We start from the raw sequence: 18,232 nt of genomic DNA, 5'->3' as shown, positions 1-18,232 counted from the left end.
GATAAAAATAGGCATAAAATTGCTTTCAATACATGAGATAATCTGATAAAAGTTTATGTTATCACATTCCACTTGTGTAATGTGCCTGCCACTTTTGAGTGGTTGATGGAGCTTACATTAACAGGCCTGCGATAGGAGGCATGCCTGACCTATGGGAATGATGTCTTGGTAATTATTTTCACATTTTATTTTGCTGCTGAAAACCCTGACATATTTATTCTGTGGATAGATGTCAAGTCAGGGAAGCTTCATGGTTACATTGTGGGAAGGAATAGAGTCTTGATGGCCCCTAAAAAGATTGCAGTGGTCATATATTGGCCCCAAACTGTGAGTAAATTGATGATTCACAGTTTCCAAGGTTTCACACTGTATTATCAATGATTTTTGGCTATGATTAATTCATAATTATCTGTTCTACTGAAGCTAAAATGCACTGAAGACTGTGGCCATAAATGTCATCCACAGAAGAGATTCTACAATACAGCAGTGGAGGAAAGATGACCTGAGCTTGAATACTAGTTATAGCTTAGTTACATGCCTGGGTCATGGAAGCAGCTCGGTCCTTACTTGACTAGTAATTATTTAATTCTCTGTTTTCTAAGACCTCGAATTATTTGACAAGAATAAAGATGCTAGGAGCGCTTACATGGCTCTCCGAGAGGAGCCAGATAAAGAAATGCCAGAAAAAGAGTTAGGTCATCTCTGATAATAAATGGAGACAACAGTTTCAACCCTTTGATCCGTATGACTGGAATTAACTATCAGACCAGCAGTTATGACAGTCATTGGAACTATCAAATGCAGTTTAATTGTAGAATGTATCCACTACATTTGACGGTAACTACTTGATTATACTATGGTCACTTTTTCAAAGGATTAGTAGGCCTAAAAGGACAATGTGATCTTTACCTTTCAAGCTTTAAAGCACAATGTTAGTGTGAGATGTCTACAAGTAATTGTGTAGTAGTTGCCAATTATATAACTATTAGGATAGCTGATGGTAGTAGATGAAAAGTATAGAGTATTCACTGTCTCTATCAGGGTGGTCCAGCTTCTCAAGCATTTCAGGACAGAAGAATACCCTTAACCTAATTTTATAGGTCTCATACTATTTTAAATAAGATCATATAATTACAAAACATTTACACAATGTTGTCTTTTAATGTTTACTTTACCTATTAAGTTGACATTTAAATAAGTTCTATTCTGATTTTAGTCTTTCCTGTAAGTGAGACCTTATCTTAACCAGTGAGAATGAGGTATTAATTCTCATTTTAATAAACACTGCGGGCTCGGCCTTTCTATAAATAACGATTTGAAATCAACCTCAATGCTGGAAGTCGAGAGTCGAAGTCATGCATTGAGTGTGTCATTGTCCATCATGTTCCGTGTCTTTGATTTCATTTGCTTCATCACTGGAATAGTGTTTTCACAGATATATGTGCTTCCAATCATTAAACACCTTATCAGTGCAAAGTTTCATAGTTTTGGTAAACTTTCTCTGGAAGCAAACATCCAGAAACTATAATGATTTTCGCGTTTATTTGTTAATAAAAAATGGTCAAATTGCAACTGAAGATCTGATGTCTCAACAGCATTTTCCATTGGATTGTTAAACAGGTCAAGACTCAGGTTTAATTTACGCAAATCTTTCTTCAGACTCAGCAGAAATATTCTAAATTTTTTTCTTGAAATGTCGAAAAGTCAGCTGTGCTATCATCTACCAACAATTCACGGCAAGAAGAGAAGTTAAAAATGTCACTTATCTTGAGATACACACTAAATAGAAGTTGTTTCTTATTTCATCCCCTAGGAGACATTTTGCTGCCTACCTTAAAATCTTATGTTGAACACATTAAAGTGATCAGTCATGTGTGTTAGGAATGCCAAAGAATGAAGGAAATCTTTATATTGCAGTTGATCAATATATTGGCGTGTGTTGCCAATTTGCTCGTTCTGGAGGAAGCAGAGGAAAAAATGCCGAAGACACTTCCCTGTATTTCACCATCTGGTATTCGAATGAAATAGTAAACCACTAAATTCTGCATTTGCGTATTTTAAAAAAGATATGAATTTTCTATGTTTGGGGAATTTTCTCCGTCTCTTATGATGTTTAGTATGATGAAAACCTTCCCCATTACGTCACTTATCTTCAAATCGTCCCCACATAATGCTCCCTCGTGTATAATGCAGTGAAGAGTGATAGTATCCACTCTGTTTTTCTTAACCAAAATGACTAATCCCGTTTTATTATCAGCCATAGCTTTTGCAGTGTCAGTCACAATGCAGAAGCACTTCTTAAAACCCACCACATTTATTGATAACAGAGACAGGTTGTGCATCAATGTCAGTTCTTTTAATACTGTTATACAAAGGTGTACCTTCAGGAGTTCTTCATATATTGAGAAATCTTTATCAATAGTGTAGATAAAAATCGGCATTAGAGATATATCACTGATATCCATGCTTTCTTCCAAAGCTATTAAGAATTATTTACATGTTGTATGATAAATTTTAGTTTAGACGAAACATATTCATTTATTTCACTTACTCTCCTCGCCCGAGTCTGATGAAATAATGATACACTTTCAAAATTTCTAGCCATTTTATCAACCCCAAATGCACATGTCACTCTCATTGCACACTGTTTTATAAATTTTTTATTGATAAAAGCAAGAGATTACATAGCTTTTTAATTAACTAGTATCTTAGAGGTCTCAGCGATCATCAACAGATGAAATTAAACACTAGTGTTCTAGAGTCTTATCTGATGACCTCAGCTGCTCTAGATAGATTGAGAAAATATTGCAAAATAACATCACATTGAAGTATTGCTACTCAACACCACAGAATACCTCAGAAAGTAAGGAATTTCACTTTTTAATTTGTACATTCTTCAAATGTCCATCTTAACTGCTAGTCAATCATTTCATTTCATCATTTCACCAGGCAACAAGAATGTTTCTCTCCTACTGGAAAAAATGCAGCTATTTCTGAGTAATTTAACGATTCTGATTCTAAAATTAATGTTGAAAATTACTGATCATCTCTAGTTTTCGAGTTATGATAGATCTATTCAAAATATTTTTATATATTGCATAAATTACCTTTTCTTTAATAACTTTCTTTATTCATTGAAATTGCATTTAAGAATGTTCAAAAACAAAACATGATTGCCATACCAGTTTAAAAACAATGAGTATAATAAGATTATGTACTGAAAATACATTCAGGCTATGTTCAAAACTTTCATCATCGTACATACTTTATCTTTTGTTACAAAATATCTACTTGACTTGTTGCGCCTTTTGTGTATGTTCTCAGTTTCAAGAGGCAGGAACCAACAGTAATCTCCCATTATTGCAGGATTCCATCATCCTTGATTTCACTGTTCCATTTTAGAAATATCTTAACAGAAGTGCTCACCATGCTCATCGCTTACTGCACCTAGATCATTTGGAATGAATTCTAAATGGAAGTGTAAGAAGTACATCTTTAGTGACGTCCTAGACCCCATTTTCCTTTAGTTCTCGAGTATATCATCAATCATCACAGCATAGTTCCATCTCTGTGATTTCCTAAGAAACGTTTGGCAACCATTACGTTCTTTCTACTTGAGTATTGTTTCAAAATCGTCTTCCATCAACAATTCCCGAATCTATGGTCCAACAAAGATACCTGCTTTCATTTTTGCTTCACTGTACCTTAGGCTATAGTACCTCAAAGGTCTCGGTGATCATCAACAGTTGAAACCAACAGTACCTAATTCTTCCATTGGTACATCAACATTTGTACAGAAACACAAAGTATACTGCATGTTGCAGTCAGAAACAAGACTTGGATGGCGACACTATCAGTTCTTCTATTGGACTGAAAAGCATAGGAGAAACTGTTTGGGTGATTTTTGCACTTTCGAACTTAACTTGAACAGGAAGTAACTAGCATTTCAATAGTGGAGCTAATAAATTATATTACTGTACACGAGAGTCAAGAAATTCCCGATGCTACTTTTATAGAGACAAGTAACAAATAAGATAATTTAGTTCTTTTTGTGTGATCGAATGAGGAAGTTTATGTTGAGATGTCACTGTGTCAAGCCAGATGTGCAAACTGTACAACACATATGTGGAGCTCGATGGTTTTCTTGGTCACCAATTTTACACCCAAAATAGTGATAGGAAGCTACCTTTACACTTGTGAGTGATATGTTTCCTTCGTTAAACTGTACATGTGGAGGCAAAAACACATTTTGAGGATTTACTAAAGGTTGATGCTCGATATTCAGTTTTAGTTATATATAATTCTCTCTCACTGGCCATTCCTTCTTTTTAAAATCGGCTGTTCCAGAGATAACAAAAGCAACAATTTTTAATATACCCACTCTGCAGGCCTAGCAGGAGTGCAGTAACTTTTAAATCACCACATATGTTCCAGCTATGGTGATAATATGGGATAGCCTCAAGTATAATATATCTGCTTTGATAACTTTCATTCATGTTCACAGCATGAGCAACAGGAATCGATGGCTTAATGTTCCCATTATGCAAAAGTCCAACTTTCAGACTAACTTTAGATGAGTCACTAGAAAGCCTTCTTTCATGAGGATGATGCCCAGTACATAATTATTACATTAGTCCATCAAGTTTGTATATTAACACAAAGTATCTTGCATGCTGTAGTGAGAAGCAAGACTTTGATGGTGACTTCAGTAAATTGAAACTCTTGTTACTGGAGCTAATAAATTCTATTACTGAAAGTATGGCATTTGCAGTTGCCATGATATGGCATGAGCCCAAGATCATCTAACAGACTGTTATTTTTGCATGACTAATGTTGCTGGATATTGAGGCTAAATTAAACAACACATTATCCAGCTTTGCACCTGCAACGAAACCAGTGTCTCAGTATGGTCTTCCAGCGCCACATTCACCAGGGAATTGGGAAAAAGAAGAGGGCAGTGAATCATCTTTATCTTTTTCATCTAGCAATTCTATTCTTGTGGCAATTTAACATAAGCTGTCTCATCTGGACACACAAAAAGAGCTAAATGATCTGATTCGTGATCTGTCTCTATAAAAGCAGCTTGGGAACTTCTTGGATTTCATGTGCTCTCTTCTTATTGAGCCACTGTGTCAAACCAGATGTGCACACTGTACAACACTCATGTGTAGCCCAATGTTTTTCTTGGTCACCAATTTTGCACCCATAATAGTGGTAGTAATCTACCTTTACCTCGTGTGTGATGTTTTTCCTTCGTGAAACTGTAATACATTTTCCACAAATATACCAGAAATAGTTTGAGTAGTTTTTGCACTTTTGAACTTTACTTAAACTGAAGGCAGCCAGTATTTGTTTGTTTGTTTGTTTGGAATTAAGAGCACAAAGTTACACAATGGGCTATCTGTGCTCTGCCCACCACGGTTATCGAAACCCGCTTTCTAGCGTTGTAACTCCGCAGACATACCACTGTGCCACTGGGGGGCGGCAGCCAGTATTTCAAATGATTTTCTAAAAATATAAAAGAGTTTATATTTACATATTTATATTATATTAAAGATTTTGCAACCAAAGTTTTGCAGAATTTGATTATATTGCAGATATGATGCAAAGAAAAAGATAAGTATTTCTTAGGACTGTGCGAGGAGCAAGGCCAAGTGACCATCTGAATGAGTGAGAGGCTTCTAACTTCACCCCTTTTATGCTCAGTCGAAGGATTTTCTCGAATGTTCTATAAGCTAAACACATGAGGGTTTTGTGATTTCCGGGCGAAGCATGTGAGCGTGGAAATGAAGCAAAAGTGGTGCAATTCGCTACAATTATATCGAGAACAAATAGCATATATAAACAATATATTTGAAATTTTACACTAATACAATACAGTCAGTGTTTGAAGTTATCAAAAATTTATGCCTTTTACCCATTAAACTAAAAGGACTGGTTTTACTGATCTCATGGTTAGCCAAGACACCGGACAACAAAATATTTGTTACTGGAAAACCTTAAGTGATTCGAGATAGTTTGATGGAGCTCATTTCAAAAATGTAGGCAGAATTGTCCATCGAATTTAGATTTTGAGTTATTGTAATATCTCAATATTCTATCATCACTGTATGAAATACCGTTTGCAGATTTGAGTCAAGAGTGTGTGTGTGTATAAAATGGGTGATCAACCATATTATGCCTGGGGGAGTAAGAATACATAATATAAAATTTACAAAATTTGTGAATTCTGAACAGATCAACTGGGATTGACACCTACTCTTATGTCATAGTAGAATATTTCATAACTAAGCAACAGTCTACTGTTTGTTCTCCAAATTCCTTATGTTTGATATAGAAGTACAGTTCCCAGTAGATCTGAAGTATGGCCCTCATCCAGTACAGATGTAACTCAGTGCTCACATGATTATGTTAAGTGGTTACATTCTGTAACAGGATATGCATAATGGCTGGATATGGCTATAATAGATACGGGTTGTATTAAATACTGGTAATTCATAAGCAACTCCATTTATGAGTGAGATAGGCTGGGCTGCATCTTCTATGTTCACAACTCAAATAAATGATATATAAACTGTTGTTGTTGTTGTGTGATACACGCAAGCACATTGAACACGATGAAAACTGAAGTTCAATGTTACTTATTAAAACTGTTTGCTCCAGGTCTCAAAAGTGGAAGAGTAGGTTGCCTTTGACGGGCCATCTTGACTCAGCTCATGTATAGGGAAATCTGGCAGTCCATTAGAAATAGAATGAGGATATGTTAGATTTAACTATTTAATAAATATTCATAACCATTTAGTGCATCTTGTATAGTATATTCGATGACGAGGAACCCACTTTGAGACTAATAATTTGCTGTCATGTTAAACTTATATTAAAGTTTTTCTTCATTACCCATTTAAGCCGTCTCCAGCCATTATTGTATAGTATATGTTATTTATTCAAATGTTTTGTAAAAGTTTGTTTCTTTTAGAACTTATCAAGATGTATATATTTCAAACAAATGTTATTTTCATCCCTACGTTGAACTTGAGCAAACATTTATCCATTGGATGATGCAGTCATTTCTGATATGTTAGTTGAACAATGGATCTCACAACTTAAAGCACCTGTAGACATAAGCTAAAGCCCCCAAAACAACTTCAACATATAGTTAAATACAGTTTGTGTGTCCATTCAACCTTATGTGTACTGATCTTTTTCCAAAAGTTAATGCTCCTGAATGATACTTGTCGATTCACAGATAGACTGATTTCTTTTTTGTGAACTCTGTCAAGATATAAAAGACTGTTTAGTTTTGATATTATTGATTCATTTATTTTTCTGAGTGAATATTTTATTATTGTTTAGTTTCGTCATAATAAGAGTTAAAATCAGACGACTGTACAAAGTTGTGTTTATAAGTCATTGATGTTGAGACTATCGAACGTCGCATGTAATACATTGACGTCGAGAATATGGAAGACTGACAGACGATTAAGGGATAAACATATAAATAGTGTGAGAAGATCGGAAACAGCAGACAGACAATAGCAGAAGAGAATAAAGTTACGGGCAAGAAAAAGTTCGGCGTGAAGTTAACTACCGTAAAAGTGATAGGCCTAGTGATTGACCTAGGCCTAACGTTTAATTTTTTAAGAGTAAGACTAACAGTAGAAAAGGAGACAAGACGAATAATTTATTCCGTGAAAGCGTCATCCGACAGTAACTGAATCAGCCCGAGTGCACTTTGACAAAACGAACAGAGAATATTTAGAAGAAAGAAGACCAAACGATTACGGTAACTCGCGCCACAGTTGTAAGTGAATCACACACAGAATACTAGTGCGATAGTAATAGAGAAGATAGTTCGTCTTGTCAACTGAAATTCTAAAGTAACTGATTAGGCCTAACTGGATTTAGACAAGTTAAGAAGTATAAGTAAAAGCCTATATTTTGGCAATTGGCGAAAGGAATTGTATTCTAAATTCTGACAAAATCATCCTCTTAAAAGTTTCTGGATTCACCATTGAATTTTATAATAAAATTGGGGGTTAATACTAACATAAAGTTACCAACTTAAGTTGTGAAAATAACTGTACACTAAGCATTTTTCACGTTAAGCCAGTTCACATTAAGTAGGTTTTTTGTAGGATTTATCGTGATTATTATAAAGTGTACGTTAACCAAATACCCAGGTTTCTTTAGAGCAATATTGGGAAGTGTTAACCTTATTATTTGAAATTTTCTGAAACGTGTATTTTAAAAAAGTTTACATTTCTTGTCTTGATAGTCTTACAAGTGAAAAAGTTTAAAATATTTTACTTCCACATGATGTACATCTAAATGATGTGGGTTATATTGTTTTGTTTGAAATCAGATTATTTGCTTTCAATCATATACGTATTTCTTAATATTTATTAGATTACAACGTATTTTGTTATAGTGAAGGATTAACAAATTTTTAAAATATAGTTATATATCTAAAAAACTTTAACAGAACACAACTATCTTTGTTTCCTATAAACTTACAACATTCCCATAGAATTACTATTCTAAAGTGTGCCTATGTGTGTTGTAAACGCGTATTAGCAGGGCGATTGACTCGCAATCTGAGGGTCACGAGTTCGAATCCCCGTCATCGAACATGCTTAACCCCCAAACTAGTTGGAATTGAGGTCGTAAAGTGGGTAAAAAATTGATGATGCTGTGCGTACAGCGTAACAGAGAAGCTACTCTTGGATTATAATAACTGAGTTATGTTTCTTATATGTAGCATTGCTCTTAATCTATTCAATTCTTTTCAAGCAAGAGAAAATACTATAATAACTGTTGTGTATCTTGCTAAGAACGTGCAGTTTCATTTCAAAAACTATTTTCTAAGTGCCAAAAAAAAAAAGGTTTCAGAGACCTAAATTGAAAACAGTGAAGGAATTAACAACTCAGCATTAGCAACATGTTGATTTTATGAGTATTGCTCAGTGGAAAAACATTATATTATTCCTAACTTAGATTTTCGTACGATTCTGGGAAAGAAAAACCTGCTTTTTTATAAATATTCTATATGTCCTGATTTCAAAAACAAGATGTTAGTAGAGTTTATTGTGAATTTAAGAACACTAAGCCACATGAAATGTTTCACATTAAGCGTTTCAGAATGTTTTATATTGTTTCTTCATGTGATTGAAATACCAGTAATAGGTTTTTATTAGATAAAGACATCGGTTCAACTGCATGGGTACTCATAACTGTTTATAGCGACAAAAAACATTCCTGTGGTTTCTACAAAACCTAAAAGATCAATGAAATAAAGAAGTACATCAACACTGGCAAACATAATCTAGGAACTGAAATGACTAATGCAAAGATTAAAGAAGTCTTCGTATCAATGCAAGGATATCAGATTCCATCCCCAAACACAATTAACTACGAAATGTGGAATAGGAGAGTCAGTTTGGTCCACACCGTTATCACTAGTGTTGTACCACCCATGGCTAAAATACCTTCGTGGACTGCTCCACCTTCAACATTACCTCACCATAGCACAGTAGCCCAGTCGAAAAAACAACAGGTCTCATTAAGGATATACCAGTTGCAGTTTGAAATAAGATTCAAAATGAACGGATAGAATAGTGGACAGCTCAAATGACAGCTGTAACAACTATCAGGCATTGGTGGCTGCCTTATCAAGAGCATTTGAAGTGTTACATCAAAGGGAAGTTTCTAAAGCAAAGTTTAGAAACTTAAGAAGAAGAAGAAGAAAAAGACATGAGCCAAACTTGTTGCAGATGTGGAAAGACTTGCCAAGCTACCTTATCCTGATGTTCCACGTGAGATGGTGGATTTAAGGGTATGCGAGTAAGATTAAATAGTAGGTGTACATTTTTAAGAGAAGTGTTCAGTTGATCTAGAAGCAATTAATGTCGGGTAAAAACTACTAAAAACGTCATCCAGGAATTATAAGATTGTGAGATGAAATAGCGAAGAAACTCTCTCTAAGTTTACCTATCATGGAAGAAGTAAACTACAAAACAGAAGGTGTTTCAATTTCAACTTGATAGAGCATATTGTCAGGTGCTGCATACAAAAGTATTAAGAAAATAAGAACAATTCTCATAGGAAAATAGTATATGTGTAAAAAACTCATTTAATGGTATTTATGGAAGTTTCATTTTAATGTCATGTGAGCGTTCAACGGACTTCAAAAAACTAGGGAAGAGGTAGTATCGTAAACTGTTTATAGTCTAGACGTTTCCAGGAATTTGTATTGTTGGTAGCCTGAAGAAAGTTTAATGTAGCGGGATGGGTATGGCCTTTATATCCGGAACTATCTCCAATAATATGAGGCCCATATGAAAAATAATGAAGTTAGTCTAGTGTTAGGTAACAAGTCTATGAGATTGAGTTATTGAATTAGCGAACTTATTAATGAGTATTAAGTGCATGGTGTATTCAGTTTGCTGTCAGCCAATTAGTCAGTTAGCTCAAGACATTGAATATTGAGTTTCTCTATTAAAATAATAGCGATACGAAATTAGCAAGAGGAATTTTCGTTAGTTTATTTGTAAAGTTAGGTCTATCGATGAACGTTAGTTACACTAACCGTGGAATTAAAAAAAAACAGAAAACTTTTTGTTTCGTTAAGTTGAGTTTTCTTTTTCTCTTTACCGAACAATTACAAAATGAATTTAGGCATTGAATATGGTTCTGTCTATGTTACTTTTGCTGGCAATTATAAGTTGATTGGTAGAGTGAACATGAATGTTGGTAATGAACGCATTTAATCTGTGACAATTTTCAAACCTAACAGTGATGGTACCATAGAACCCACGGAAGTTGATTTCACATTGATGGATTGACTTGTGGATTGCATCTTATTGCTGTTGTGCCTAGTGCAAAAGTCAAATATCTAGTGTTTCACTACTACATGTGGTTGAAGTTTGAGCAGGAAGGGATCAATCTATGCTCATTTACATGGATAAATACTTGAAGAGAGATCCATTAGAATTTAAATTAACAAAACAACATTTCAAAAATCATAAAATCTCGGTGAATAATATAACTCATTTGTAATTACAACCGTATTTTTATCACGTAGTATAAGCCACGTGTAATCATTTAATATAAATTATGTTTTGTACGTTCTTCTGGCCCCCATGTGACTCAGCGGTAATTTTAAGGGTTTATAACGCTAAAAATCGAGTTTCGATACCCGCGGTGAGCATAACACAGAGGGCTCATTGTGTTTTAGACTAATTTACTTCCTTCTTGTACACGAAACGTCAGCATGCACACCGAACAAGTTGTTTATATATGAATATTATAAAAACTGATACTGGTATTTAGCAAGGCAGTTTTCCCAGTAAAGCTTAGCAACAGAGTTGAGCGACCTGACTGCATAGGGGTAAATGAAAATAATTATCTGAATCAAACTGGTCCATATCAATTAAAACCTTTATAACCACAGAAAATTGAATAGACCGTGGATCTCTTTTTTTTTTCCATTGGCAATGATTCTCATTTTCCATGCACATCACTTACTGAAAATGCTCAGGTTATCGGATTTATTTATTACTATTATTACGATTTAACAATATTTAATCCTAGATGATTTCACACAGAAATATGATTTTTAATATATTTCTCTATCAATCTAAGTGTTTAACACCAAAACAAATACAAGAACACTGGTGTTTCTAGTAAGCATAAGAAAGATACACCTTTTGATTATTATTATAGTATAGTTGTTACTCGGTTGCAAAGCGACAAGTGGGGATCTTTTTGAGACCTAGTTACGCTACTGTAACCTTAACCTTATTTATATTAAGTGAGGGATGATTGATCCTAATATATGTTGTTATTTAAGTAATTTCATAATTATGGTTAGTTATGAATTCATCACACAGATTTGATGATTTTGTGATAGTTGATATAGCTCAACTCAACAAGGTTTTTCATCATACATTGAAGCAAGTAACCAAAATAAAAGTCATTAGCTTTAACCCGATTACCACCTACAAGTAAATTTATAATTCATTTTGTTCCCAACACTTATATTTTAACAAACAGACTACTTATACATAGATTATCCAAACACCTTATGATTTCCAACATGAATTAAGTCATTTTTAATTCTACTTTCCAGATAAAGTAATTGCAAAATTAATTTAAAATTTAAAAATGGATTTATTTATACTCTTTATTAGATCATTCCTTCCAAATGCCAAGCTGAGAAACTTAAAAAAGTGGTTAAGTATTGTTAAGATGTTATAGAATATTTGAGGTATGAATATTGATAACTGTTCTCTTCTTTGTTTAACTTAAAATCAAGTTTGCCAAAACAAGATTTGTTTTGTATCTTATTAATTAATAATTATTGCAAATAAATAAATCTCATAGTTACGAGATCGAATATATTTGCAAAATATAAAGTTCCTATCTGTAACTTGTAAGGAAGTCAGACTCCGTCATTTTGAGGTTTTGAATTAATTGTGAAACTTGAAATCACTCTCTTTGATGTTCTCTTGTTGTGCCTAAAGTGGATTTCATTATAATTAATAAAATGTAGTAAGTGATCCTTCAAATTGACTTACAGGAGAAATTTAGGAATAATACAATAAAGTTCCGACACGTTGAACACTACACTGAACAACTAGTTCACACGTATGTTTGCTCAACATTGAAATTTAAAATCTCACTAGGCTTAACCTGTGCTGAGTAATAAGCAGTGCACCCTCAATCTTGAGATTAAAAACAGAAAATATAAAATTTCGAGAATGTAACGGTCATTGTTCAATTTCATATTCAATATATTATCAAAGTTAATAAAAGTTTATTTTTTCAGATATTTTTTTGCATTAAATATGCTGTATGATGGCTAGATAAGTAAAGTAAAATACGTTTTTAACTAGATAATTCAAAAATCTAAATTTAATGATGTGGCAGATACTATATAATAAAAGAAATATGCAGCATGTGGACGTGCTTTTATTATATTTTAACAACCATTTGTAGATATTTGATTTTTTTTAATTCGTGTTCTGCAGATATCATATAGTCATTAAGAGAGCCTAAATGAAATTGTTGTTAAGCGCCCAGCTACACTTTGGGCTATCTGTTTTCTCCCTACAGCGGCTATCGAAGCCCAATTTTTAACATTATGAGATCGTAGAATTACCGCTGAGCCACTGGAGGAGGGGAGAAATATGGAAATTGCTATTCTGAAATAAAATTTATGTGTTCGAACTGTTATTGTATCATCATGATATTGTAACTCAAACTAAAACAAAACTGATTAATAAAAGTGCTGTGGAACACCAATGACCAAACATTTGTAATGCTATGCACTTACACATTTGAAGTATTTCACATTCATTACCTGATGTTTAATAAACTTCCAAATACCGAAATGATGTTCTAAGTAGAGGGGCTTTTGTAAGTTTAGCCCAGTCGTGTTTATAATTTTAATAAATCGTTAATTATTTCTCCCGCATCAATTCTTGTTTTACATCTCCGTCAAGTGTCATCTTAGTTTCTGGGAATGGGGGGGGGGGGTTGTATTCCTTCTGCGGGTGAAAGTGGTGACTGGTGCCAGCATGTATACAGGGCCATAACATAGCTTGATTATCTAAACTAATTACCTGCTGTTATGATCGATAAGAATTTCAGTTGGAACTTGATAAAAGGTTCGAAGAACTTTCAATGCGGAACAGATGTAAGGGTCGGATAGAACTAAACAAAATAGAACTAAACAAAAACGACATCGTTTTGTTCCAGTGAGTTCAAAATTTAATAAGAGTAGTCGAGGTAAAATAATAATAAGAGGTATTTTGTTCTTATTTCTATATCAAAGACAGTCAGATATATTTTAACACGAGTTATACCACGAGAAAAACAATCCCTTTACCAGCTCACCCTTTCAGTTGTTTTCAAATTACTGAGTATGCTGTTGTTGTTTTTAGTGAAAGCTATACAATAGGTTATCTGCCGTCTGTCCACCGCGGGCACGAATCCCGGATTTTAGCGCTGTAATATCGAATACGCATTTCGATCGATTTACCTATATAATGATTATGTACTATGTGATCTTATAACACATTTTCTTTATTAATATTATAAATATTTTAGAAATAATTTCTAGTTACTATTGGTTTTAACGTTTTGATTACGCTACCCTTAATGAAGGGCTGTCTATCAATATGAAAGCTTGGGAGGTAAAAACATTTTTGTTTATTACAAGGTTTTGTGTCTGTCTCATAATTTCATAACTTGAAAAAAAATTCTTAGCTCTTATTTTTCCTTATTTGCAAGTGAAGCTATCCTAAATTTCCAAAGGCTAAGTTTAACTATAGAAAAAACGTTTTGTAACTCAATATATCGTTATTTGCATTCTTTTGTCTAGATTTTCTGGCTTCTACTCAACTTTGTTTGATTTTCAACTTGAGAAATTATAGATGAGTTATATGAAGTAAATCTATGAATTTGTGGGCTTTCTGTGCTCTGCTCATCATGGGTATCGAAACACGGTTTCTAGCGTTGTAATTCCGCAGACATACCGCTGTGCCACTGGGAGGCAAGTCTATGAACAACATATGCATGTGAATTATGTCAAGTCTCGTTATTCATTCAATAAGTTGTTACTTTGTTGTTAAGCTTCAAAATGATACCCCACTGATTTAAATCACTTTCTAGCTTTGCGCCTAACAACAAACAAAAACTTTCATAATGGATTATCTATGCTGTGACTGTCACAGGGATCGAACTCCAAATGTTAGCATTCAATAACTATATTTTTCAATTCATATGACAACTAGAAACGCATTTCAAGTTTGAAAATCCTTTTTTTGATGAAGCTGCTACTTCAAGTTGGAAATCTTTATCGATTAAACTGCTATTTCAAGTCTGAAAACCTTGTTGATTAAGCTGCTACTTAAAGTCTGAAAACCTTACTGGTTTAGCTGCTACTTCAAGTTTGAAAACTTTTTTATTAAGCTCCTACTTCAAGTCTGAAAACTTTATTGATTGAGATGCTATTTCAAGTCTGAAAACTTTCTTGATTAAGATGCTATTTCAAGTTTGAAAACCTTTTTATTAAGCTACTACTTCAAGTCTGAAAACTTTGTTGATTAAGATGCTATTTCGACTGAAAACCTTGTCGATGAAAGATATTTTTCGCTATGTTATTTGTTTGTTCTTTTTTTCGTTATAAGCTAGATTTTATTTAAGACCCTAAGTCTGATAGGTCTGCTTATGAAATACTAAAGTTATTTCGAAACAGCATCTTCACATATTTTTGTTTTGTTTTCTGTTTGCTATATACTTTCATACCTTAGTTTGGCAATACTGTAAGTCTAGATGGATCAGACTATTAATAATTTTAAACATTAACATTTCTGATATCTTACACCATGTCCGATTGTTGCGTTGCTGTGGTTCTTTGCTACCAAGGCATAACAAATCTGTTTCTTTTTTAACTTGAACAATTTTTTGCGATCTAGTTTCCTGACTATTCTTTAGAGGAGTCGCTCATACTAACTTTATCTGTATGTATATATACTTCATAATTAATTAGAATAACACCATTTCTGTAACTTCTATATTGTTTTATATATTAAAGATATCGCAATTCAGTTCACTTTTAGAGTTAAACAACATAATGGACCAAAATGGAGATATCTCACAACGGTATCGAAAAGTAATCCAGCCGAGATTTTCTACGAAGTTGTTTTTTGTGTTGCATATGATGTCATGTATTTTACCCCAAGTCTGGAACGTCGAGATTAACATAGTAAGTTTCTTTCAATATAATTTATCTGCAATAACATTTGAATTGATGGGATTTTCTGAGTTTTTTACATAAATAATAACTGAGTCGCATCGATGGATTTCTGGAGATAAGGTATATATATATATTACTTGAGAGGTTTAAAGAAAGGTAAATTTTATATATAGCATTACTTGCTATGTATTTGAGGAAAGAACTTAATTAGACCAATCAGGTTCAAGTAATTTAACATTTATTTTTAAGGAAAGCAGAGATCAAACTATAGTAATGGTTCTTGCCTCTGGTCCAAAGATACATCCAGCGAGAAAACAAAATGATTAAAAAGTATTGTGAAAGAAACATTTTTCTTGTGAAATTTGTGCTAGGAAAAGGTGAAAAAAGTTGTTTCCTTCTTAGTATTTTAAAATGAATGAATCTCATAACTTTCACTTCAAAACTTCTTTAAGAAAATAGATTAGAAAACAACATATAAACTATTAATAGATTCAGCCAGTCCTCGGAATTACAAAGGTTGAGAACCACTTAACTGTATGATGTACGTTTAAACAAAATTTTCATCCATAGTTTAATTAACTATTCTTATTGTTTATCGATAGCCCGAAAAGAAGCTACACGAAATGATGAATAAGGATGAATTAAGAAGAACGTTTGATGTTGAGGAGCACACCGAAGGTATGACACTAATAATAATCACATTACCTTATTTCTCTTACTAACGAGAAACGCAAGCTGCTTTGCATACAATACAGATTTGGTTTTTATAAAAAAAACTCAAGCTTTACCAGCGGTGTAAATCTAGTCTTTAGAAATAACTCAGTCTTTACCTGCAGTATATATCTAGTCTTTAGGAAGAGCTGAAGCTTTACCGCAGTGTAAGTCTAGTCTTTAAAAATAACTCAATCTTTACCTGCAGTATATATCTAGTCTTTAGGAAGAGCTGAAGCTTTACCGCAGTGTAAGTCTAGTCTTTAAAAATAACTCAATCTTTACCTGCAGTATATATCTAGTCTTTAGGAAGAGCTGAAGCTTTACCGCAGTGTAAGTCTAGTCTTTAAAAAGAACTCTAGTCTTTACACTCAGTATAAGTATAGTCGTTAGAAAAAACTCAGTTTTAACCGCAGTGTAAATCTAGTATTTAAAATGAAAGTATTTTACCGTGATATAAATCTAGCCTTTAGAAAGAACCATGTTTTAACCGCAGTGTAAATCTAGTATTTAAAATGAAAGTATTTTACCGTGGTATAAATCTAGCCTTTAGAAAGAACCATGTTTTAACCGCAGTGTAAATCTAGTCTTTAAAAAGAAAGTATTTTACCCGTGGTATAAATCTAGCCTTTAGAAAGAACTAAGTTTTTACTCGCGATGTAGTCTAGTCTTTAGAGAGAACCCAGTCTTTAACCGCAGTGTAAATCTAGTCTTCAGAAAGAGCTCAGTCTTTACACACAGTGTAAATATAGTCTTTAGAAAGAACTCTGCCTTTATCCGCGGTATAAATCTAGCCTTTAGAAAGATCTTAATTTTTACCCACAATGTAAATTTAGTCTTTAGAAAGAACTCAGTTTTCACCCGCAGTGTAAATCCAATTTTTAGAAAGATCTCAGTCTCTAGTTGCAGTGTAAATCTAATGTTTAGGAAGAACTCAGTCATTATCCGCAGTGTAAATCTAGTTTTTAGAAAGAACTCAGTTTCTATCAATTATATATTTTTTAAATTCGATAACTCAAGCTTCATTCACAATGTAAATATGTTCTGCAGAAAAACTCAATTTTAACATATAATGTAAATCTGATCTTTAGAAAGGACTGAAGCTTCACCCACAATGTAAAACATTTAATAATAACTTATATATATATTTCTTTTATATACGGTTTAAAAGTCTCAAAATGGTTTATTTTTTCCAGTTCCAGAGTATCAAGTCATACATGTACGTATGCGCCATAGGCTTGGTGAAAGGAGTATGGACGAAAATTATATTGAATATCGAACCTATGTATTTGGGCAGCAAGTAGGGTTGACGTTAAAATTAAATAACCATTTATTATCGCCTAATTTTACCGCTGTGGAATCAACCGAAACTTCACAAGAGAAGTTAGCTCGTCCTTCCAAGAACTGCCACTACCATGGACGAAATAATACTATACTGGCTGCATTTAGCTACTGTAGGGGCGACGTCGGTATGGTGAGTGAAGTAGAGATCTAAATGCTACGCGCGGTGTTACAGAAAACACTACTCTAGTTGAATAACACACATATAATCGTAGTTGAATAACACACATATAATCGTAGTTGCATAACACACATATAATCGTAGTTGAAAACCACACATATAATCGTAGTTGAATAACACACATATAATCGTAGTTGAATAACACACATATAATCGTAGTTGAAAACCACACATATAATCGTAGTTGAATAACACACATATAATCGTAGTTGAATAACACACATATAATCGTAGTTGAA

The 18,232-nt window shown here is 33.4% G+C and overlaps 1 protein-coding gene across 1 annotated transcript in view; it reads left to right on the top strand.

The window, feature by feature from the left end:
* LOC106459230 (A disintegrin and metalloproteinase with thrombospondin motifs 7-like) overlaps window positions 1-18,232 on the top strand; it is an 83,227-nt gene that overhangs the window by 27,847 nt on the left and 37,148 nt on the right. The window contains exons 2-4 of the mRNA XM_022385678.1: window positions 15,613-15,769; window positions 16,363-16,438; window positions 17,668-17,945. Of these exons, the coding sequence (XP_022241386.1) occupies window positions 15,613-15,769; window positions 16,363-16,438; window positions 17,668-17,945 (511 nt within the window). The remainder of the gene's footprint in view (window positions 1-15,612; window positions 15,770-16,362; window positions 16,439-17,667; window positions 17,946-18,232) is intronic.

This window comes from Limulus polyphemus, unplaced genomic scaffold (assembly GCF_000517525.1).
Source record: "Limulus polyphemus unplaced genomic scaffold, Limulus_polyphemus-2.1.2 Scaffold579, whole genome shotgun sequence".
Lineage (NCBI taxonomy): Eukaryota > Metazoa > Arthropoda > Merostomata > Xiphosura > Limulidae > Limulus > Limulus polyphemus.
This window is presented reverse-complemented; position numbering and strand designations above follow the sequence as displayed.